General features: G+C 32.7%; 3 protein-coding genes and 2 long non-coding RNA genes across 6 annotated transcripts; 3 read left to right on the forward strand and 2 right to left on the reverse strand.

Annotated features, from left to right (window-relative positions):
• Nucleotides 1-651: 651 nt before the first annotated feature.
• Nucleotides 652-2,496, reverse strand: AT1G20990 (Cysteine/Histidine-rich C1 domain family protein). The gene is made up of 2 exons (NM_101952.2): nucleotides 1,928-2,496; nucleotides 652-1,464 (listed from the first exon to the last, which is right to left on the reverse strand). The coding sequence occupies exons 1-2, from the start codon at nucleotides 2,340-2,342 to the stop codon at nucleotides 920-922; spliced, it is 960 nt and encodes a 319-aa protein (NP_173523.1). The 5' UTR covers nucleotides 2,343-2,496; the 3' UTR covers nucleotides 652-919.
• A 4,573-nt stretch (nucleotides 2,497-7,069) lies between these two features.
• AT1G05613 lies at nucleotides 7,070-7,348 on the reverse strand. Its single transcript, NR_138929.1, has one exon. It is a non-coding gene; the product is annotated as an other RNA (long non-coding RNA).
• A 652-nt stretch (nucleotides 7,349-8,000) lies between these two features.
• AT1G21000 (PLATZ transcription factor family protein) lies at nucleotides 8,001-9,848 on the forward strand. 2 transcript variants are annotated; one of them, NM_101953.5, is made up of 4 exons: nucleotides 8,001-8,317; nucleotides 8,403-8,606; nucleotides 8,694-8,909; nucleotides 9,167-9,848. In NM_101953.5, exons 1-4 carry the CDS (start codon nucleotides 8,315-8,317, stop codon nucleotides 9,482-9,484), a joined length of 741 nt encoding a protein of 246 aa, NP_564128.1. In that variant the 5' UTR covers nucleotides 8,001-8,314; the 3' UTR covers nucleotides 9,485-9,848. The 2 variants fall into 2 exon arrangements, with proteins under 2 accessions (NP_564128.1, NP_001117322.1); NM_001123850.1 differs by having other exon boundaries at nucleotides 8,215-8,321; nucleotides 9,167-9,833.
• A 5,294-nt stretch (nucleotides 9,849-15,142) lies between these two features.
• On the forward strand, nucleotides 15,143-15,524 carry AT1G05617. The gene has a single exon (NR_138930.1). It is a non-coding gene; the product is annotated as an other RNA (long non-coding RNA).
• A 1,027-nt stretch (nucleotides 15,525-16,551) lies between these two features.
• Nucleotides 16,552-17,679, forward strand: AT1G21010 (poly polymerase). Its single transcript, NM_101954.5, has one exon. The coding sequence runs from the start codon at nucleotides 16,635-16,637 to the stop codon at nucleotides 17,265-17,267; it is 633 nt and encodes a 210-aa protein (NP_564129.1). The 5' UTR covers nucleotides 16,552-16,634; the 3' UTR covers nucleotides 17,268-17,679.
• Nucleotides 17,680-23,778: the final 6,099 nt, after the last annotated feature.

Here is a 23,778-nt window from a genome sequence, read left to right on the forward strand (position 1 = left end):
TGTGATTCAGTTGCTTAATAATCAACAGACGTAAAGATTCTTGAAATTTTGTTATAGTGTGAGATTTTATTAATGCCACTTTTCAAAAGAAAACTCTTGAAAGAGAGAATGAAAGTGAAATCGTTTGTAACGTTTACATTTCAAAAGTCTATTCTTGTGGCTATAAGTTAAGCAACTCTTGATTATTATTTTTTAAAAATTGTATGTAGGTTTTGTTAAGTTTTATGTGTTTTCAACTTAAATCCAAGACATTTACTAGTGTCAAGTGCTTTAAAAAATTTGGTGTGAAATCCTAACATATTTGACGCTTATGTATAGGACTCAAACATAATGAAAGTTTTAAAATGTTATGAAACAAATTGAATAAATTTGAAATAAAATGTGAGTGGTGGGTCTCATTTCTCCTTATATAGTTGTATATAAAATTTGAATGGGAGTTAAGTTTGATGTTCCTCTCTTTTCCAAGATGCTATTAGGTATTAGCTTTTTGGTTTTCCTTTTTATTTCTCCATATGTAATAATAAAAGTCACAGTTATATATATTTTCATATTTTTTTCAAAACATGTACTAGCTATATATGCGTTTGATCTACTTACAAATTACAATGTATTGTATTCAGTTAAGCACATATACGTGAAACTCAAGGCATTCTCTACTTCTTAATTAATTAGATAATGAAAACCAAAACACAAACAACAGAAAATAATATTACTTATCAATCCAATCTAATTAAACATATACACATTTTCTTAGAATTGTAAATATCCCCAAATATAATCAACATAATATATCCCCCACACAAACTCAAACTCAATAAATACAAGCACATCTATGTACTTATCAAAAGCATCATCAAGTCATAGCAATCTCCACATACAAAACATAATTAGTTAATCAAACAATCCTCAAATTTCATTATTACCCTCCTCTGACACGTGGGATTACTCTAGTGCCACCGCCATTTCCGCCTCCGCCACCACCACCACCTCTAGTCACACCGTCTATAATAGCTTCACCAACACCTTCGCCAAGACCATCGATAATACCACCGAGAAAATCAATCACAACCTGCGACGCCAACCTTGCCGCCGTTCCCAAAACTGCCGGAGACTTATCCCTCCCTTTATGTCCGTTTGCTCGGAGGCCATTCACGGCGGCGTCTTTGGCACAAACGGCATGCAAGTGGTAATCACAGACGGTGCAACGGTAAACCCTCCCCGTTCGCTTACCTCTCTTGCACTCTCCGCAGAGGAATCCTCCGGAGTCTCCGCCGGTGGTGCTACCTGCTGAGGAAGAGGGGAGGAGGCGGAGAGGGTGGTGATGGAGGGAGGAAGAGGAGAGGGAAGGAGATAACATGGCGCAGCCAGGATGCATTTGGAAACTGCAAGCTTTGCATCTGAAAGTGTAACCTTTTGGTGATCTTCCACACACGTCACATTTCGATTTTACTATCCCTCCTTTCGCTGTTATTCATCATAAAAATAAAAATAAAATTATCAATAATATTTTTGTCCTCGAATCATTTAAGTATCTTAGTTTTGGTGTACGTCTCCATTTTATTCCAGGATCAGCGGTTTCGTACTGGAGTTAAAAGTATTATGTTTATGGCGTTATAGGAAGCTTATTCTCTGTTGTTCTACGTACGTAACCAACATTTAATCTTGTTAATATTGATACCCACTAAACCAAATATTTAAAGCAAAGCAAAATTATTCTATGTAAAGCAATCAATATATAATCAGGGCTTTTTTTTATATACTTTCGTGAGTCTAGTTCTTGGCTGAAAAACAAACAAAGGACATTTAGCTTAAAATTGTCGGAAGAAATAAAACCGATCAAGTTGAGCCATTTCCGTAATTAATACCAAAAATACTCCTCAGGTCTAACAAATAAGGATATCAAAGACAGTAATAATTAAAAACGTACCAGGTTTGGCAAAGAAGAGAAGTTGATGCTGGTAATGAAAAGGGTGTGATTTGAGTTGAGGAGGAGCCAAAGCACAAAACTCATGGAGCTGATAATCACATTCTTGACACACGTACCTAACCCCTGCTCCCTCTTCTTTGCACCCTGCGCACGTGTAAATATCCGGCAACTCAACTTTAACCAACACGTGTTGGGGATGTCCGAAATGGACCATCTCTTCACCTTGTACTAGTTGAGGAGATGCCGGGAACTCTACTGACCGAGGTCGCGGTTTTTTGTTAAGATCATTTGTGCGTACCACTGCAGCTGAGGGGGTAGTGTTTGAGGCCGAACGTCTCAGAGCTGTCGTTGCGGAAATGGTGGAAGTATCGTTCTTGGAATTGGAATTGATGACTATGGATTTGGTTCTCATCATTCTTCTTTTTAAGAATGAATATTTTGAGTTGGTGGTGGAAGTTATGACTGATTAATTAGGGTTTCTTTTGTGTGCATGGTACGAAAGTGAAATATGGAGTGGTGAAATTAGGAGTTGGATGCGAGATTATTTATGGTGGAAAGAGATATTGAAAACTGTTATAGTTACATAGACAGGTTTTGCGATAGATGAGAAATATAATTGCTTTAGGTTTCTAGAAAGAAAAGAAGATGCTTTGTGGACTTATTTGTCATGTAATTGCATGGGCGTTTACGTTTTAAAAAATAAGAAGTTAAAAAAAAAAAAAACAAGGAACAGAGTTAATAGAACTGCACTATTTCTTAAATTTAGCTAAATTACTTGTCGGCAACCACCGTACGTGAAAATTATGGCTTGCACTCTTTTGTCAATATTGTGTTATTCTCTTGTTTTATTTATTCAAAACTAATTTATAGCTTTACCATGAATTTTCCTATACCCAGAATCTATCAATTATCAATCATAGCTAAAGTCTTATGTCCGGCTACTGGCGATCACATCTTCGACATATCCTTTGGATTAGCCCCCAACATCGTTTAACAAATGTGGTTACAAAATCACACGATAAATTGAAGTTCATATCCATAACTCCATAATTCTAACTATAATATATTTATAGACTGAGGTTTTTTGTTTCTTATATGTCACGGTGGGATATTTAGTTATATATTAAGTTTAAAACATCAATCCTGTTAAGAAATGTTTTGGAGCACTTGTCTTTTAAGTCGCATACATTTTATGTTGAGTTTAGGCAAAAGTGGAAGAGAAAAACAAAGGTTTTCAATGCTTAGTTCCCTACCAAATCCGACATTGGAATATAATCACAGAAATGTATTGGGCCCCGATTTAATTCTTATTCCTCGCGAGATCATACAAAACACTACTTGTAGTGGTAGTTTCCAAGCAAACCCCAAACATAGATAATTTTTCGTAAATACCAGCTCAAAAGTTGTATTTGTTTATTCAATGGTAGGGTTACAAGAAAGTTTTTACAAAAATATCACACCCTATGAAAATACTCAAACTTAGGGTTTCGTTTTTTAAAAAATATGAATCATGAAAAACACTATCATATAAGGATCTCAAAACTTGGACTAAACAACGTTTATGAGTGCTCAAAGGTAACCAAATCATAGAAATAATAATTGAAATTTAGAGAGATTCACCATTTATTTGTTACACTTTTGAGATTTATGATGAATTTCAACCATTTAAAAAGGAAGAAAATATATTATAAGCAACGATAAACTTTCTGCTGTGTATGCGCTGTAAGGGGAGGAGAAGAGCATCAACGAACAACAGAGGACTGACACTATGAGAAAGATTCTCACTCAATTAAAACACATCAAAACTTGACTATAAGTCTTGATCTAGCCAATTGTTTAACTTTGTTCAATTCCACAAGTTATTCCACACTGTCATTTCATCTCTAGATTAGTCATCATTGGATTAATCATTCTTTCTCGACAATTACTTTCTCCATTAGACAAAAATGAAACACGTATAGATATATAAAGAAAGCGAATATGAGAATATTTATATATTAGCCATAGTAACAGTAGTTTCTCTGTATTCTCATACATATTGTTCTGATAATGAATTCTTGAGGATAGATCTGTCTAGATATGCTTAGAAATGAACATTTCGTTTTCTTTTGGTTAGGTTATTCTGGTTTAATAAAAATATAACTGAAGTTATTTCATTTTGGTTCGGTGTGACGTTATAGAAAAGTAAGAGTCCAAATTCTAGGTAATTAAGGTGTTAAATCTATTAGAGAGGACATATAGATGACGATGAGTTATGTGAATTTGAAAGAAAAGAAAAAAAAAAAAATTACCGTATGCAATTCACACATGCATGCACGTTTTTGGTTATTTAGAAATACGGATATTTCAGTTAACATTACAGTGCAGTTCGATTCGATTAGTTCGGTTAAAGTATAATTCAAGTCTTACAGGAAATGTTTTTGGTTTTCTTTACTTCAGATTCTTTTCGTTTAATTTGGTTCTGCTCCTAAGTCCTAATTATGAATTTATGATCATCAGATTATACTCTCTAGCTGCTTTTGTTTCTGCACCTTCGAGAGTTTTGGTGTCTATTATAATTTTCTGACGGATGTGTTACATATAAACTTTTTTAATCCTGTTTTATCTTCATTTATCAAGTACATGTAGATCAAACTAACTCGCAAAATTCACACCAAGAAAAAAGAAAAAAAAAAAACTAACTCACAAAAGTGCCCTTTCAGAGAGAGTTGAGGTTGAGGGCCTGAGGCAGGTTCAATTGGGCTTGGAAGAACGCTTAATTTGGTTTGTAAAGCCCATAATATGTCATTACACAATACATGACCCAGACGGATGTAGCTAGCTCGTATTAGCCCATACGGATCAAATAAAGTAATAAACTCATTAGACGAAGATGGCAGTTTCGTAAATACGAATTATTTTACGTTCGTTATATGTAAAATAGGGATCGATGAACCTGGATTGATCCTAGTACTGTTAAAGAGACACGTAGGATAGTGACTCTTGTCGGCTAAATACTTTTATAGCGTAATCTTTGTCCGTATACTTGGTTTGGTTCCTTTGAAAAGCTCCTTCCCGAAATCGAGGACCTAACTCCGATGAATGATGTCGATCGTATCTTCATGCGTATTCATAGTTTATTCATTTCTCTGAGATTATATCATTCATTCACCTTCTTGTCTTTACTTTTTTGCTCCTTGTCTTTACCCTTATACGAAGAGTCCTTTTAAATTTTCGGATGACAATTTCGAATTGATAAGTAACTTCCATACAACTCCTCACCATTTCGGAGGGTTAGTCGACCATATCACTACTCTAATGGCTATGCGTGGTTTACTATTCGTATGTATGCTTGTGGATAATTCTACAAACAAAAAAAAAAATTGTTACTTCAAATTTAAAGTTCGTTACACTTGGGTTATACTATTAGGGTTAATTACTCGAACTTATTTCTTTTAACAAAACCTAGAGTTTTTCTTGTTTCTATTGTACCATATATATAAACGTGTTTGTTAGTGAAATTGTTTAATGCATGAAAAACTCGATATCTTTTCCTGACTTTCTTAATAGTTTTATATTTGTGAGTTAATATCTTTCTATCTCCATATTATTTGTGTGTTGTTTTTGTGTTGTCAAAACAAATAAAATCATGAGAGATAGCTTAAACATAATTTTGTTACCCTTTTTTTAAAGTCAATTAAGAGTAAGCAAATATTTAATCTTTTTGTTATTAAGAATTGATAAGATTTTATTGAATATATTAATTCATCTGCATCCTAGATTTTTATAAAATAGTTCATTGTAAAAAGTGAATCGCCGAGTTATATATGCGTATCTAATCTAAGTATCATCACGACGTTCAGCTCTAATCTAAATCAAACCACAAAGTAATCAATATTGTAATTTTCTAAGTTTAAGGACTTCTTTTGTTTTGGAAGCGTGTAATTAATTAAGGGCCAAACATGTTTTTCCATTGGCTCTTCTTTGCCACCAGAAGCAAGTTGCAAAAGAGAGTGAAGCACCCAAATTGATTAAAAAGAATTAAAAAAAAAAAAAGGGTTCAAATCCTTTCCATCGTGCTGCAAATTGCACTTTTTGTTGGTCATCCAAATTGCTCATTAATCTTCGTTAAAAAATATATAACATTTGGGTGATGATTAAAAAAGTAGACTGTAGTGGACCCGCCACACCTAATCGTACCCAATGATAATCCGGTAAGGTTCGGTTCCATTTGTCCGCATTCCCAAACTTAGAAAATGAAACGGAAAGAAAAACATAATGTGTTTTAGTTTTTATCTTAAAAAACTATAGACAAAAACTCAAAACATTTTTCGGATTGTATACCAATAAATAGAGAGAATGTAGTTTTAACCTCGCAAGTCTCAACTGATGATCCGACTCGTCCAAAGCATGTTTATAGATTTAACTAGTTTAGCTACCATTCAAATTTGATTTTTAGGTTACCGTCCATTTTTATAGGACCAATTCTATAAGAAGTGGTTTAGATATCGGGTAGATTTTCATTTTCCGACTTCATGCATGATTTAGTTCTTAAAACTTGCATGTTTGGCTTCTACTAAGACAACCCTCGTTTTTCTGACGACTCACGTGGTCAAACGGTGCACAAAGGTCACGTGAGGCACGTGCGTTCTACTGTTTAAACGCCTCTTCTCTTTTGCTTCTTTTTTGCCAATTTGAAAGAGATAAGAATACAAATTAAAAAGATGTTTCTTCCACTTTCCTCATCGCCGTTCTATGCTCACTTTCTTTGGTCGGATTTCCAATTACATTGTTAACTATTAGTGGTCACATAATTTTTTCATGACGTGGATCACACTTCTCTTTTTACATGTCTATCTCCTTAATTAGTATCTTTAATTGCTTTCGACATCAAAAGCTAATATCTATGTTTTACACTCTATTAGTTGTTTAATATTCACAATATTCAATATCAAATCTCACCGTATTTGGAAAATGTTTATTAGTTCAGTACATGACACACTCGTAATCAACATTTTGAATTTTTTAAAATGTTTTATTTGTTCAGTACATGACACACTCGTACATTTCGAATTGCTTACTTTTTTTGCTTTAACAACGTCCAAGTACAAAGGAGATTCTCTAAGACTACAGGATTTGACTTTTTACCAGAGAATCTATCAGGTTAAAAACGATACACACACACACACACAAATTTACAAAAACAACTCTAGTCTCTCTACTTCTAAAAGTTTAATAATTTGTTTTTAACTTTGAACTACAAACGAACTCCATTTATTGTTTCTTGGATCACGTTAAGTAACGTGGCAGCTGAACGTTGACCTATGACTCAAAGTGAGTCCCACTCTAACTATCATCTTGACGGCTCAGAGTTCTCCACGAGTGTGAAGTGTCAATCGGAGGAGGGGGTAAAACCGTAAAAGCTTCCGACACGTCCCACGAAAAAGGATAATACGAGAAGGCTCTTCTCATCATCCAACGGCTCACGATTTAACAAGACTAGTCTCGCTTCTGTCTCTTCTCATACCCGTCGATCTGTCTTGGCTTTTCAGCTATCGCCACCTCTTCTCTCTTTTTTGCTTATCTCTTCAATTTTCGGATTTAAATTTTACGAAAAACAAAGAATTAGGATAATACTATTTGTCTCTCTAATTCTGACCATAATTAATTTTTATTTTCATATTTGACTTTTACAAATTCAAGTGTGGGAGTTCCTTTATTCTTGTTGTATCACTCTCAATGCTTAACTAGATTTGACATCCACATATGTGTTTGTCCGCTTATTATACATATGATGATATGAAAATATATCAATCATTATATCATTCGTAAGCTGAAAAATTAGTATGCTATTTTTTTCTATGTCGAAACGTAATTATTTATGACCATATTTGAACAATAATATCGCATTTTCACCTTTTATTTTTAACCTTTTAAGACTTTCCTTTTAGGTCTTCTAGATGCACACTGGACAGACACGCATATTCAAGATACGTGTGTTTTTGGAGGACTTCAAAAAAAAAAAACGAGATAATGATTTTCCCAAATTACATAAAGAAGAAAACAAATTGATTTTCCCAAATAAAGGAGTCAGAAAAATATAATTTAGGAACAAACAAAAAAGATACCTTTAATAATAAACAAAAATAACTCTAAAAATATTTTAAAATGAAATTCGTATGAAATATAAACCGCATAAACTTATCGTGACCGCCTTCAAATAAAAATAAAACCCTTTATTTTCTCTCTTTCAGCCGCCGCTTTCACTTACCTCTTCCTCTTCCTTCTTCTTCTTCTACCTTCTTCTCGTAAAGGTTTTGCTACACACTGGAGCTCGCAAATCTGGCTATCGAAAACCACAATCACAAACTCAACTTCGGGGCCTTCAAGGCCAATCACAAGAAAGTCATGGTGAGTCTTATTTTTAATTCTTTTTGTTTGTTTTTACCTTGCTATCAATCTTCTCCAGATTCTGATTTGGTTTCGTTTTGTTCAGGGACCAATGATAAGAACAGAGGAAGAAGAAGACTATACAAGTCCACCGTGGCTAATGCCAATGCTACGAGGGAGTTACTTCGTCCCTTGTTCCATCCATGTCGATTCAAACAAAAACGAATGCAATTTGTTCTGTCTTGATTGTGCTGGAAATGCCTTTTGCTCTTACTGTTTAGTCAAACATAAAGACCATCGTGTTGTTCAGGTTCAATATCTCTTCTTCTTCTTTTTCTCCTCCTCAATCTCTCGGTTTTTTAATTGTAATGTTAATGAAAAGAATCAAAATTTGCAGATACGAAGATCTTCGTACCATAACGTTGTGAGAGTGAATGAGATACAGAAGTTCATAGACATCGCTTGTGTTCAGACATATATTATCAACAGCGCAAAGATCGTGTTCCTCAATGAAAGACCTCAGCCTAGAATCGGTAAAGGTGTTACAAACACTTGTGAAATCTGTTGCAGAAGTCTCCTTGATTCTTTCAGGTTCTGCTCTCTCGGCTGCAAGGTATAACACAAAAAGACTCTCCCTCTGTTTTTTCCCCTGTTTTCACCATTTTTGTTTGAAACAATTCATATGGTTTTAACAAAAATGTAAACTTTCTTAAAACCCATTAACGCATTTCACTTCTTAATGATATCTATATCAAATTTTATCCGGTTTTGTTTAGTTTTGTTCGTGATTCATGTGGATATGCTCTGTTTTTGTAATGTTATTTGTGGAAATAACGATATTGTCCTTTGGTTGTTTTTTGTTCTGTTTAGCTTGGAGGAATGAGGAGAGGAGATTTATCTCTAACCTTCTCTTTGAAAGGAAAGCATGGGAGAGAGTACCTTGGTGGGTCGGAATCAGATGAAGCTACTACACCGACTAAGATGCGTAAGACCAATGCTTTCAACCGTCTGATGAGTGGTCTCTCGATCTCAACCGTTAGATTCGATGACTACGGTCCCAATGGTGATCAAAGGTCTTCAAGCTCTGGTGATGAAGGTGGTTTTAGTTTCTCTCCGGGAACACCTCCGATCTATAATCACCGGAATTCAAGCAGACGAAAGGGTGTCCCTCACCGTGCTCCGTTCTAAGAAAAGATAATTACTAAATTTCCAACCCCATAGTAATTAATTATATATATATATATATAGATAATGGTATAATACAATGTATAACTTGGGGTGAAATTTAGGATGTAGTCATAATGTTGTAAATGTGTATTATTTCTTTTTATAGTTTTTCTAAAAGATAAAGGTGAAATAATTAGAACACATACATAAATACATTTTTTATAAGTATAGAAGAATTAGGTTTTATAGTGGAAGTGTTTGATGTTTAGTTTGTTTAAAAGGCATGGCTTTGTCTTGTGTTGTAATGTAATGTGTACATTAAATTTTTGTTCATACAATAATAATATCAAGGTGAATGATATATTATAAAGTTTATGCGTTGTCTAATGACTAGTGACTACTATATTTAGTCTATATCACCATTTTGTGACATTCATCTAAAACAAATGTTAGTGTAGTCTAATCCTTTCATGAACTGTTTTATATGGTAATGTGTAACTGAAGTCATGTCGTCATGGTTACATGGTTTGTATAAAAGTCGTAAGAGTGACACTGAGACATATTTTTCAATACTATTGATTGATTTGTTGTAGTTTGACGTAATCAAGAAGAATATTATAATAGTATACGCTAAAGAATATTATTATGCGGTTTAAAAAGTGAGCAAGTGGATAGAGGAAAATAAGAGCCGTGTGGAATCCGAAAGGCTGCGATTCTCTCTCACCGTTAAGAGACGGGTGTTCATTCCTTTTTCTGATCGCTCAAAATTATTCAACATCATATTTTAAACTCTCTACTAATCCACGGAATCGAATAATTGGCAAACTGTTATTGCTTATAAAATTTCATTAGTTATAATAATGTTTTAATTATGCCATTTCGTAAACACAAAAATCGTTTTCTGTAGCTTTTTAGGTATCCCACAAATTTACGTTTTCTTCTTTTCACTAGGTTTTCACACTTAAAGCATCACAACTTTTTACTTTTACCAAAAAAGTTCCGAGCTTGGTTCATAATTTCTCGGAGTCGAAAACTAGAATTTCAAATTATCTTGTTTAGGATCACTACAAATTTTATTTTACGAAAATGTTAACATCAAAAATAATTTATATAAGGCGGTAATCACATATTTTCAGTATATATAGTTTTTTCACTGTAGTTTGGTTTTCTAGAATAAGTAGTTACACAAAGAATTTATGATAAACGACTGTGAATGTGTGCTTGTCCTAAGTTAGTAGTTACCGAAAAAAATAGAAACAATATCTCAAAATAATATCGGAGTCTCACTTGTAAGTTGTGAAGGCCACCACAACATATATTTGTTGCATTTCTGTCTAAATCTTTGAACAGAAATGAAGTAAAGGAAACAAGAAATCGCATTATTTCTAATCTTATACTTTTGGATAAAACCTTTGCTATTTTAGTCCTTGCCAACAACAATACATGTATACAAGAGAGAGTATTGCGACCAAGGACCGTGGCTCTGCCACGTAATCTTAGACCGGCCCCTACCGGCTTAGGCAGCGACCGAATGGGGGCATTATAGACTTTTCAATAGGTCGGACTTTTCAGCTAGTTGTGCATCCTCGTCACTCCGACTACGACACGTGTCGAAGAAACCCATTAAGTGTACGACACGTGTGTTGAGAGAGTGTGAGGGGACCACGTGAGACCTTGTGTGGAGTTATCTTGTTCAGTCTCCCAAGACGTTAAGTAATCAATATAATATTAATGGGAACGCTAGCGACACGACGGGATAAGGATTTTGGTGATGTATTTAACTATTTCTATAGTTTTGTTGTCGCTATCGAAATCGTGATATTTTGTTTATTTCTGTAACTTTACTTAATGTGGAATATAGTACTTGTTCTTAATGATCACATAGAGTTACGAAAATGGTGTTAGCAAAACATTAAAATCTAGGATTTCTGACAATTAAGAAAAGATAATAAAATTTGGACTAGCTTGCAGTTTCACGTACGGACACATTATTACACATTAGGAGATTGTTTTGTTTCCTACAGTTTCATGCGTTTACTATAAAATAGTATTTTTATGATATAAATCTCCTCTTGACTATCAGATTATGTCGGAACCGAACCAGTACCCTTCTGTCTTTTTCTGCTCCTAAACCCTCTATTATCTACGAATTGCGATGAAAGCCGAAATTTCCACAGTACATTTAAATATTATATTCAATTGTGCCAAAGTAAATGTATGGTTCAAATTTGATTCAATAAGATACTAATTAGATGCAAGAAAGGAGACTAATCAACAATGCACAACGTAAAAGTAAATAATTAGAACGGATAAGTAATATTAATTAAGGCACTAATATTAAGGCTCTCAGCTCTGGTTCGTGGAATCAATAATTACGTATTGCTCTACATTAGACGTTGTTGCTAACATTCTTGTATTTTCTGTTACTTTCTTACATTTGAAATACAAAAATGTACTGTAACAGATATTATATTTCGTTATAAAAATCAGGCTTCTTCATTCATACATTGGTAGACTACAAAAGGTAGGCAAAGATAGTTTTCAGCATGGGGACAGGCAATATAAACGAAACCCTGAGGTCTATTTTTGGTTGTATCAATCCTCCTATATTGTTTGTTTCCGCTGGGTCCATATTTGCTAAGGCTATTTATGGTCCGTGGTTTTCTATCTTCCAAGAAACTAATTCTTTGAATCACGACGAAACTTAATATACGTCATAGACTCGTAGGATATTTATAGCTTTATTTTGAAAGTAACGTTATATACGTACCTAATGTGTGTATATATATAAATTAGTTTGGAGTACAGTGAATGATTTGTACTTTGGTGTGGTTCTTCAACAAACGTCGTCTGTTGTGAACCGAGGATTTGCAACTATCGGCGAATAGTTTGTTTAGACTAAATCAAGACGATGGATCAATTTTCAATACGAGCTTCTTCTTGGGTTACCAGAACGTTTGTGAAAAGGATAATCTCAAACAAAAAGATTTCCATAAAACAAATCGAGTATTAAACATCTACGTGCATGATTTTTTATCTGAACAACGAGGCATGGAAATCGAGTGCACTGTACATCGATGGGCTTTTGAACCAAAACAAAAGAATAGTATATCGATGGGCATAAGCAATGACAATAAAATATGTAATGTCATTGACTAGCGCAACTTGGTCCAGGTTAATTATTAGGCCCAAAGAAGCCCAAGTCTCGGCAACCTCCAATATGAACATGTTGAGAAAAATATCGGAATATAATTGAGTGTAAGTTATCAACACTAACCAGAATTAGGAATACTTCTGGTAAAAACACCAATACGACGTGTGAAGAGGTTCTGTCCACACACGATGGTTTATATCTGCCGTCTTAGTTGATTTTTATTTTTAATAATAGTTTAATTTGTTTGTATGATATATGGGTTGTTAATTATTTCGGATTTGTCGGGTAAACATGTGACCATCGTCACTAAATCAGACGACATATCGCGAACCACATTAATTTTTCTGGTCCCTAATTATTATGATTTTAATTCTGCATAAAGATTTGATTCGTGTGTGATGATTTTTTTCTCGTGTGGATTTCTTGTGAATTATTTCATGCACACGAAAGCTGCTAGAAAAACGTGAGAAGTAATATTTTCATAGGCCAGGTGTGAGCACACACTAACACACGAATAACAGCAATTATACATACACATGCATATAATTATACATATCTATACATAAACAATCAATGTTTCCAAATAATCAAAATATAGAAAAAAAATTAGGAGAACTTAAACTACTTTATCTATAATCTTTTTAGCTATGTTACAAATTAAACTTACTTTGCGTTACTTGAAAATTCTTGTCCGACTTCATATTATCTGTGATTAAAAATTATAATTATCAAAAAAATTCTTTAGATTTGTGTTGATACTTATACGAATGCTGATGATATATAGATATCCTTTCGCTATATGTATGAAGAATTAAACACCGACAAAGATAAACTAAACACCGTTTGAAGACAAATGCATTTGATAAGTACGTTTTACTTAATATCAATCAAAGTTTATCTGAATACATTACGGAAAGTCTAGATTGTACAACATATAATGTATTGGATTATACTCTACCAAAGAGGCAAGGATAGTCGTAGTCTCACAAAATCGATTCATGCATGGAGAATAAAAGGCACTATTTAAGAGATAACAAGGAAAATAATATTTAAATAAACAATACAGTCAGGTAAATAGAGTAAAACGTATATATACTTGGAATTTGATATCCGGTTGGTGTTTTCTTGGAATAAAAGGCACACATTTGTAGTACCATATAGTGAAGGAATATATAATAGATATTTTAGTCAATTTAAAATGTTAAAAAACAAAAAAATTGTGAAACCATGATAGATTTCTCATACCTCGTCCGCAATATTTGGATGACATAGAAAATCAAAATTTCTAAAATATAAGACCCAACCAAAACGCATTCCAGCAAAATTCATGAACTGAACTCTAACTGAATTAAATAGAGTTGGTTTTTTTTTGTGTGTGTGTGAGTGCACCTAATAGAGTTGGTTATAAGCTCATTTATAGCTTTACGAGAACCAAACTATATAACCGGACCCAACCCAAGCCAAACAAAGCCGAAGTACCCATCCTAATAACACTTATAACACATACTGTATATTGTATACATATATATGCCAAGCAAATGACTTGATATGTGGTTTGAAATAATATTGTAGCGCGTTATATACCAAAAAATGAAAGAATATGGTAGCGTAGGTCGTAGGGTGTGTGTTATATTGTTTGTTTGACCGTATAATATAAAAGTTCAACTCGAATGTACGAAGTTTGGTATGGACAACGAATTACTCGGTCGTCACGTCTAGAAAATGAAATATGTCAAATATCAAATGTTGCAAAAATATATGAGCAAATGTTCAATTTAAATCACGACTATGAATTTATAGCTAGCTCGGGATACTAAATAAAGTCAACGTGTGAACATGTGAAGCCGGTTTGTCATATGCATGTCATGCGACCCGTTCGAGTTTACTCGGCCCGGTGGAAAGAGAACATAATTTTTCTTCTTCTTTAATTTTCAGAAAAAAAAAATATATTTCTTCCGTATTATATTGTTTACTAGTTTAGATTATAATTTTTAGTAATTTCTTAATTTGCTCTAATATAATTCCCCTATTTCCTTTCATTTAGTGAGTTGTTTCTAAAGGTCCAACCCAAATTAATAAATTAAACTGCCGCCAAAAAGTTGAAAAGCTAGTAAGTTAATAAACAATAACAGTAGTACATTATATAGTTTATGCTCTCTGATTGTATTAACACTATTTAGGCTGTTAATGATAATCAAAACCGCACCCAAAACCGTACTGCAACAGTGTTGTAACAATATTAAAATCTCTACATATTCATATGTATCTATGTATTTTTGTTACTATTTGAACCGAACCGCACTTCTCCTGCATCGCAAAATACAATTACCATTCGGAGCCTTAGTTGATAAACTGCATGAAACTAGTAAAATTATGATATTTCTTCAATAATAAAATCTGCATGGGTAAATTAAAATACCGTTTAGTTCAATTGTACGTTATAGTCAAATACAAGTTGCGATATTTAGAGTTTAACAGGCCACTTGTTATGTGTTTTGACTACTGGGAGCCGCGTGGTGCGTGCCACGTCGTTGCTGATTTCGCTTTCACATTGCTGATCTTTTTCTCTCTTTATTTCCGATGTTTTGCTAACATACACGCTTGATTACAATTTCATCAAACAAACTCCCTAATGATTTTTAAAATTATTTCATTTTACCTTTTAGTATCCAAATACCATAAATTTGGAATGTGATGTTGTTGATGTCTCCTTCCTTTGCTTTGTAGCTGAGGCCCGTGCCTTCATGCGTTCCAAGCCTTACAAAGTACATATATATGTTTACAAAGACTCTATCATACAATTGGGGTGGTAGTGACTAGTGAGCAACAATTTATGTCATATGGATTGAGAGAAATCCTCGTTTGCACCGCAATTATGTAATGAACGATCAAATTTGGATTTGGATATTTTGCATATATTTATAGTTTATCGGCTTCAAACTTTATTAAAATAAGAAAACATAAAGCATGCTATAAAATAAATGAAGAGATGCACTAAATCACAATTACATGCTTCCATAACTCTAGCATCTTTATTTGTATAGTTTTCTTTTTAATGTGTTATAAACTGTGAGAAATGGATCTTCAGATTTTTTAAAATAACTATCCATATATCAAATATGGATTTAATCTGGAGCACAAGAGAATATTGTGAAATTCGAAACTAATCACGTTTGATAGATTATAGTCTTTGTATATGGATTTAATCTGGAGCACAAGAGAATATTGTGAAATTCGAAACTAATCACGTTTGATAGACTATAGTCTTTTTCGATAAAGGTCATTAATTTTGATAGATTACAGTGAGTTATAGTGAAATTGACATGCATGATCACATAGTACTTAACGTATAAATATGGTTCTTTAGAGATATATCCAATTAAATTTGAATGATACAGAGTAACCATAATTAAGAGCAATATTCATTCAAAGAAAATAAAATATCGATACGCATACACACTCATACATGTACATGACCACAACTTATATAATTAATTTTTCTAAATATATTTAGAATCTGTATAAGCGTGTGAATATAATTGCCTTGATTGAAAACTTTCTTTTGATATATGAAAAAAATCCTTCGAAATAGAAAGTTAAAAATCAGAAAGATCTTTAGAATATGTAAATACAATGAAAGATTAAAAAATACATAACACTATATAGTAACAAATAACCCAACAAGATAAATAAATAATTCGGAGTAATTAGGTCATGAAAACGAAATGTAATTAGAAGGTTTAACTAAGGAAACATTATATATGTCCTTTTACTATGCGTGACAAAAATCTACTAATGGACAGACAACAAACAAAAACTACATGTTAACAACCGGTTCAAAACATTAAACCGTAACCGGTTATCTAATTTCAATTTAATCACCCGGTTTTATCACCCGTCTTCTATATATAACCCCACCATGACCGACTCTCTCGACGCGTCGTATCAACATTCGTGAATCTTCTCCACTCCCTCTCTCTCTCTCTCTAGATTTCAAATTTGTTATCTCAATCAAAAATGGGAATCTGTGTGTCGTTTCGTCGGGAAGATTCAAATTCTTCACCGACGGTGAAGATCGTGACGGTTAACGGCGATCTCCGTGAATACAATGTTCCGGTGATAGCATCTCAAGTTTTGGAAGCTGAATCAGCGGCAGCTTATTCATCTTCGTCTTCCTCTAGACCTTCTTCATATTTCATCTGCGATTCAGATTCTCTCTACTACGACGATTTCATACCGGCGATCAAATCGGAAGAGCCGCTTCAGGCGGACCAGATCTACTTCGTTCTCCCGATTTCTAAACGTCAGAGTCGTTTAACGGCGTCGGATATGGCGGCTCTCGCCGTTAAAGCAAGCGTCGCGATACAAAACTCTGTTAAGAAAGAATCTCGTCGGCGTAAGAAGGTGAGAATCTCTCCGGTTATGATGTTGACGGGGTCTAACGATTCCGTTAACGGAAATGGAAGTGAAACGACAGTTAAAAAGGGACGGCCGTTTGTGAGTAAAACTGCGCCGGTTAAAGCTTCGAGTGGGATAAACCGGTCCGGTTCGGTTCGTAATTTGAGAAGATACACTTCTAAACGAGCTAAGCTGGCGGTTCGATCTTTCAGGCTAAAACTTTCAACCATCTACGAAGGCTCCGTCGTTTAGATCGTTATTTTTTTTTTCTTAAGTTGCTTTCAATTTTGAGGAACAAATAAAATTAGCAAAATGAAAATGAAACAATATAATTAGAAGAAGCATAATTATTATTTTTTTGTTTTGTTATAAACTGATGAAATAGTTTTCATGAAGAAAACATTGTATATTTTTTCTTTGATTGTGTATTTGGGTCACGTACCATAGACTAGTGATCGTATATGTTTACCAACAAACTTATATATGAATGATGATGTTTCTCAATTTAACCATCCTAAGTTTCCAACCATATATACACTACAAGATTTGATGATATAAATCGTGAATGTGCTTATCTTTTTTGTTGTCTTTGATTATATAATGTAAAAAAGTTACGTGAAAAAGTATAGTTCGATGCTAAATTCATGAAACTGAACAACTATTTGATTTGAACGGTTCAATGTTAAAACTTAAGGTGGAAAATGTAATAAACAAAAATCTTGGCTTCACTTCACAACCAAGGAATTTTCACTAAAACAAAAATCTTGGCTTCAGTCTAATTATAATAATCTGGATATTATATTCTATTATAAATATAAAGATTCTCTTAAGGTTTTATATTATTGATTATAATATTTTTAAGAACCCAAAAAAAAAACCTTTTAAACTTTTTGTTACTTATACTTATTATTGTCGAAAAAGCTAGAAAATCAATGATACTTGCTTTCGTTGATTCAATTTGATGTGTCGATGATGTGTTGATTACCAATGATCAAATCTTTATAAGGCATGTTGTTGATTATATAAAAATAATAATGTCAATTAGATGTTGAATAAGTCATCTTAGTTTTGCTTAGTCCTCGATCTTTTACTAGCATAGAATTATTTATGGCATTACAAATGTAGTTTCAGCATACTGTATGTTGAGTTGTGCACTTGTGCTTTCGTGTTTAATGAATATAGTGATTAAATAGTATGTGACCATGCAATATAAACTAAAAGCAATAAATATCTGATGTAATCAAGAGAATTCTATAGATAAAGTATATTCAACTGAGAGAGGTGGTGTGAATAGTATATAGATTCCACTAGGCACTATGAAACCACAGTTTTATAAAAAAAGAGGCCGTATTGGTATCATATGATGATATGAACATTGTGGGTGCTTATTTGGTAATTGGTGTGAACGTTAAGATATCAATGTTCTTTCTTTTCGCTTCTAAAATAGCAAATCCTCCGACATGACTTGCAAATTTCCGACAATGACAGGTTATATGTAGGCGAGGTGTACTTAACTATATCAATTCTTTTATAACAATGTTAATACATATACTAAAATAAAAATATACAACTAAATTAATTTCTCAGTAATTATTACCATATAAAATTAGGAAGTAATTGATTAAAAGGAAATAAATACGGTATGACTCTTTTTTTCTCCCACTAATTAGTATGATAAGAATTTTGTTATATATTAGTATATACTATTTTCTAGGATTACTGAATCTAATTTGTGTATAAACTGTTCTTGTTTACCATAAAGGTTTTATTGCATTTTCCGTTCTAGTCATGTTGTTAGTACATTTGACAATGAAAAAAAGATACTAATGTGTACAGAAGAGAGATAGGTCTATGTTGCCACGTAGATTTAGACCGTTGATATGTACCCAAAAAATTGGCGTCAAGTCTTTAGACGAGTGACCAAATCGCCTTATTGGACCTTGTGTTTTCGCCTTATTGAATCCATTGATAGACAAATAAAAAAGTCAACTCTCCAATTCGTTTGTTATTTTGTGTTTTGTTTTATTGAATTAGTTTTAGTTTTGGCGAGTCCCTACACGAGATTTGAGTGATTCTTTAAATACGTACATTTTCAATTTATATATTTATGCACCTTCTAAAATGTATGAATAGTTTCCTCCTTTGACCAAAAAACCATGTATATACACTAGTTTTTGAAATATGGTTCCGGTTGGATAAGCTTCAAACTTTTTCGATGAACATATTTTCAAACTTATAATTAATGCACATAGATCACATGCGACTTTAAAACATATCATACCTTTTCTATTTAAAATAAACTGGTCTTGATATTGAAATTTAATGCGTAAGATATTGGGATTTCTATCTTCCACATATTGCAAAAATTTAGCTCTTTATCCCCCAAGTCACCAAAATCAAATTCTCATTTAGTAAATAAATTAAAATGTTCTTAAGTTTCTAAGACTTCTTGTTGATTGATATAATTGGTATGTAGAAAAAGATATGTTTTGTCATGAACTACACAAGATATACCATTCTACCAACACAGGACTAGAGCACAGTCTTCTATATTAATATAAGTGTGAATTTGTAGCAAAATTTGGTAGAATAAGTAAGAGTCCTGCCACATATACAGCGTCATTGACTAGAAGAACAGAAGAAGCAAAACACGATACGAAAACAATTCAATGACACATTGATATTCCTTTCATTATTCACAAACTCGTTGAGAAAAAAAACGCACAAAAATAGGCAAATAACGTTCATAAGCAACTCAATCGTTCACCCTTTAATAAAAAAAACAACAACTCAATCATTAATTATTTGATTTCCCTCTCATCATCCATACATCCTTTAATGACAAAAACCATACAAAACAAACAAATACTTCTCAAATATACATGAAAAACTTCATGCACGGCTTGTCGGTCAGGGCCTCTTAACATCACTGGTCTAGACCCTAGCCAAGTCATCTGAGTTTCTCATTCACGAAATGAACATGCTACAAAACCATTTATCAAAAAGATCAATATATAATATCAAAGGATTTTATCCAAAAAAGGAAGATAACTCTCTGCTGAAATCAGTGGGGATTGAAAATAATTAGTTGGGTTGAGATTTTTGTAGAGAGGTTAAGTATTCAAGACCAAGCCGATAATAAATTTCTTAATTCCTCATTAGTTTATACAAAACATCAGAGAGTAAAATGGATTTATATAGAAAATAAAGTTTGATTTTTTTGTAGTAATTCTTTATTTTGTGCACACAAACATGGTATTATCTAATTATATAATGATGCACACTTCTAAAAACAATAACTAGATTGGACTAATAAGTTTATAAAAACGTTTGTCTCAAAATGTCAAATTCTTTTGAACATGCTTAGTTAATGTTTGGGGCGGAAAGCTTAGTTAATGTTTGGGGCGTAAAGCTTATAACATATATTGAAAAGGGGTTTCACTTTCAAAATCGCTGTCTATTCGAGCAATTATTTTCAATGTATTGTAGTTATCATGAGCTTTCGTCAAGATTTCTCACGGATCTTTGATATGTTGATAAGATCTCGACTTATCTATTTTGTATAAAAATTTAGCTCTTATACTCATGTGGATATTGGGTAAAAAAACAAATTGTTTTACGGAATTTGATTTCCGATTAAGGATAGAATTTGCTATACAAAAAAAAAAACGCTAAAATTAAATTAGTTTTTTTCCAAATGATGCTACACTTATTTATCAAAACAAAAAAATTCGATACTACACTATTTAAGTATCGTTTGTGTACGCATGGCTTGGCCACTTGGGTGTCTTGTTTGTGTACGTGGCTTAATATCGTCGTCTTTTAATTTAAGTTAAGCTGTTTCTGATTATTAAACTATTAGTAAGCAAGTGATGGTTTTGTCATATAAGTCGAACTACGATAATATATAATACACATTATAAACAAACCTTCAGATATATAGATGTTTGTGTTAAGTAAATATTAGAAAAAAAACAAAACACATAACGATTTTTTAATTCTCTACGCGCAAATCAGACAGTAGGCCCATTATTATACCATGCACAGTTCTATTATTGGGCCTAAGATAGGCCCATTGAAGTAATGTATTTGCCCAATCAGATAATGTAGATAGGGAGGGCGGCGAAAAGCATATGAAACATCATGCAAAACTGCAAATAAATAACAGCCTTAAAAAAGGTTGAATCATATTTGATATAGATTAACGGAATCATATTTGATATAGATTAACGGAATCATCTAGTATTGATTTAAATTTTAAACCATATGATAGGGGACACGTATTAAGTTTAAAGTCAAAACTTTTGTTAATTATATAGTGCCTTGATTGATAATTAATGTTTTTTAATGTATTATCATGGTATCACATGTATTTCATTTACCAGTCAATTAGGCTTTTGGCTGGTCAAAATATGTTGTATAATATAAAAAATATTGAATAGTATGTATTTAGAGTCCACTAACTGAGTGCACATAATTAAACATGCATATGATAATTCATGCCATCATGAAGCCATTATATTGTCAGAAAACATAAAGCTTTAATTATTTCCCACTAATCGTGTGTTATATATCATATATATAAGAATATGAAGTAACTATAGCTAGCTCTATATGCCTTATATTGTTGCAGTGATCAAGATCGTTGTTGATAACAATAATTAATAATTTGATATACAAAACTAGGTAACAGTTTTAAAGTGGTTTTTGATTACAATAATTTAAAAGCATGTTCCCCCTCTCCAAAGTATGCCGTTGATTTGACTAAACCACTCAAATCATGCTTATCTAGCTCACAAGTAGTAATAAACAGCCATCTTGTTAGAACATGACAAATATGACAATTTACAAAAATCGTTATTGATTATTATTAATGTATACCTAAGAGATATATATAATAAGGAAACTATTGAGACGAATAGCAAAGAAATTAAGAAACGAGCCCATAATTATTTAGGTTATGGATTGGACATTTGGGCGGTGAAATGGTTCCACTTTACGTGTGAGTTGTGACTTTATTATGAGTTAATAAGCTACGTATACAACCGAGCCATAAGGTTATGATTTACTTTCATTAAAATTACAAAGTAAATGAAACGTTAAAAAAAACTGAAGTTTTTCATCATCCGTTTCCGAAAAGGAGAGTTTAACATTTGCATAGAAAGTAGAAACTTTCAAGATGATGTTATTACCCTTAACTAGAAAACCTGAGATATTACCCTCTCTTTTTTGGGTTAAAACTTATCTTTGTTAAGTACTTAAGTATCTAACATATCCATATAACTTCTGATGTAGTGTATTTATGTGAACTAAACCCATTTTCTGATGACTTCAATTAATAATGAATGAAGATATATAATAGAAATCATGCAACTTGTTGATTCCGTGATTATATACATATATATCTTTGCGATATTCATTAAGTTACAAAAATGTGTACCAAAAACCTCTGTAATGTTGAGAGAATGGACATATATACACTATGAAACGAAAGCCGACAATCTCAGTGAAAGGATAAAAAGTGGTGATGCGAACACAGGATTTACATATATATTGGCTTTTCATGTTTGTTCCTTTTTCATATGATCCAAAACCAAATAAAGTTTTGTGCCATGCATGTTTGTTTATCATTTACCTTGTTTTACTAAATGTTTAATCAAATATAAGAGAGTATATAGTGGTTGTGACTTGTCGTAGGTGTAAAAACTGATTTTGCAGTAACACTTTGGTTTTAGTTGTATATATAAGTCTCTTAACAGTAGTTCTGAATTCTAACATACAATTGTAATTATTATTTTATTTCTTAAATTGTAATTATTTCTGATACTACATCTTATCAATATTGTTTAAACTTGTATGTGAGCTATATCAAACTAAAAAAACTAAAAAAGAAGAAAAAAATTGACATTGGCAAAATTCAGTACCACCAAAGAAAAAGTTGATTGATTAGAATCATTAGATACTGACTATCAAGAATTTAGAAGTATTGTACAACTCCGGTCATTATCTCTTTCCAATCACCCCATCTGTGGTTATGAAGTCAATAACCTAATCAATAAACCCCATAATTTAATCCAAGACAAGAGAATCTACGTTGTGAGATATTGGACTGCATGCAATCTTACTTATACTGATGTGATGCATGCTTTTAAATATGTAATTTTGTGTAAATAATCTATGCATGGTTGTTCTATTTATCAAGATTTATGGTTAACAAAAAGATTACGTCTTTCAATAGTAAGTCTTTCAATACTATGTGGATAAATGAACGTTGTTTTTGTTTCCTAAAAATATTAAGTCTTTCAATATAGGGTATATGCACTAGATGACCATGAAATCAATAATAATATAGAAACTAACTATGAGTCTATAGTGTCTGTCGGAGACGTATCTGAAATTACCCGCAACCCCCTATAACTGTGTTCTTGGTTAGGGGACATATAGGTGTATAGGCGTATGATTGCAGAAATTTGAATTTTGAAAACCTTGGTAAGAGCAATGCTGTATGTGGACGCAAACGATATAGATTTTAATTTCGAGAAATCGATTTATTATCGAATTTTTTGAAATATCAGGAGCTCCAAAAAAAAACCTAGCGCCGCTTCATTTGCTGGTTTTCCGAGAGGAAACGTCTTCCGTTCTCTACCCATAGATTCTGCAAACTCTCCGAATATCTATTTCAAATCTATATTGTTTCTCATACATATCGTTTCTTTAGATTCAATCTCGCAGTTAGGCAATCAATTCCATCGGGCTACAGGTA

This window comes from Arabidopsis thaliana (genome assembly GCF_000001735.4).
Source record: "Arabidopsis thaliana chromosome 1 sequence".
In the NCBI taxonomy this organism is placed as follows: Eukaryota; Viridiplantae; Streptophyta; class Magnoliopsida; order Brassicales; family Brassicaceae; genus Arabidopsis; species Arabidopsis thaliana.

Coding starts and splice junctions, on each gene's coding strand:
- AT1G20990 (NM_101952.2), bottom strand. CDS start 2,342: ATGATGAGAACCAAATCCATAGTCATCAATTCCAATTCCAAGAACGAT. Junction 1,465..1,927: donor TCTCTTCTTTGCCAAACCTG/GTACGTTTTTAA, acceptor GATGAATAACAG/CGAAAGGAGGGATAGTAAAA.
- AT1G21000 (NM_101953.5), top strand. Junction 8,607..8,693: donor AAGACCATCGTGTTGTTCAG/GTTCAATATCTC, acceptor CAAAATTTGCAG/ATACGAAGATCTTCGTACCA. Junction 8,910..9,166: donor TCTGCTCTCTCGGCTGCAAG/GTATAACACAAA, acceptor TGTTCTGTTTAG/CTTGGAGGAATGAGGAGAGG.
- AT1G21010 (NM_101954.5), top strand. CDS start 16,635: ATGGGAATCTGTGTGTCGTTTCGTCGGGAAGATTCAAATTCTTCACCG.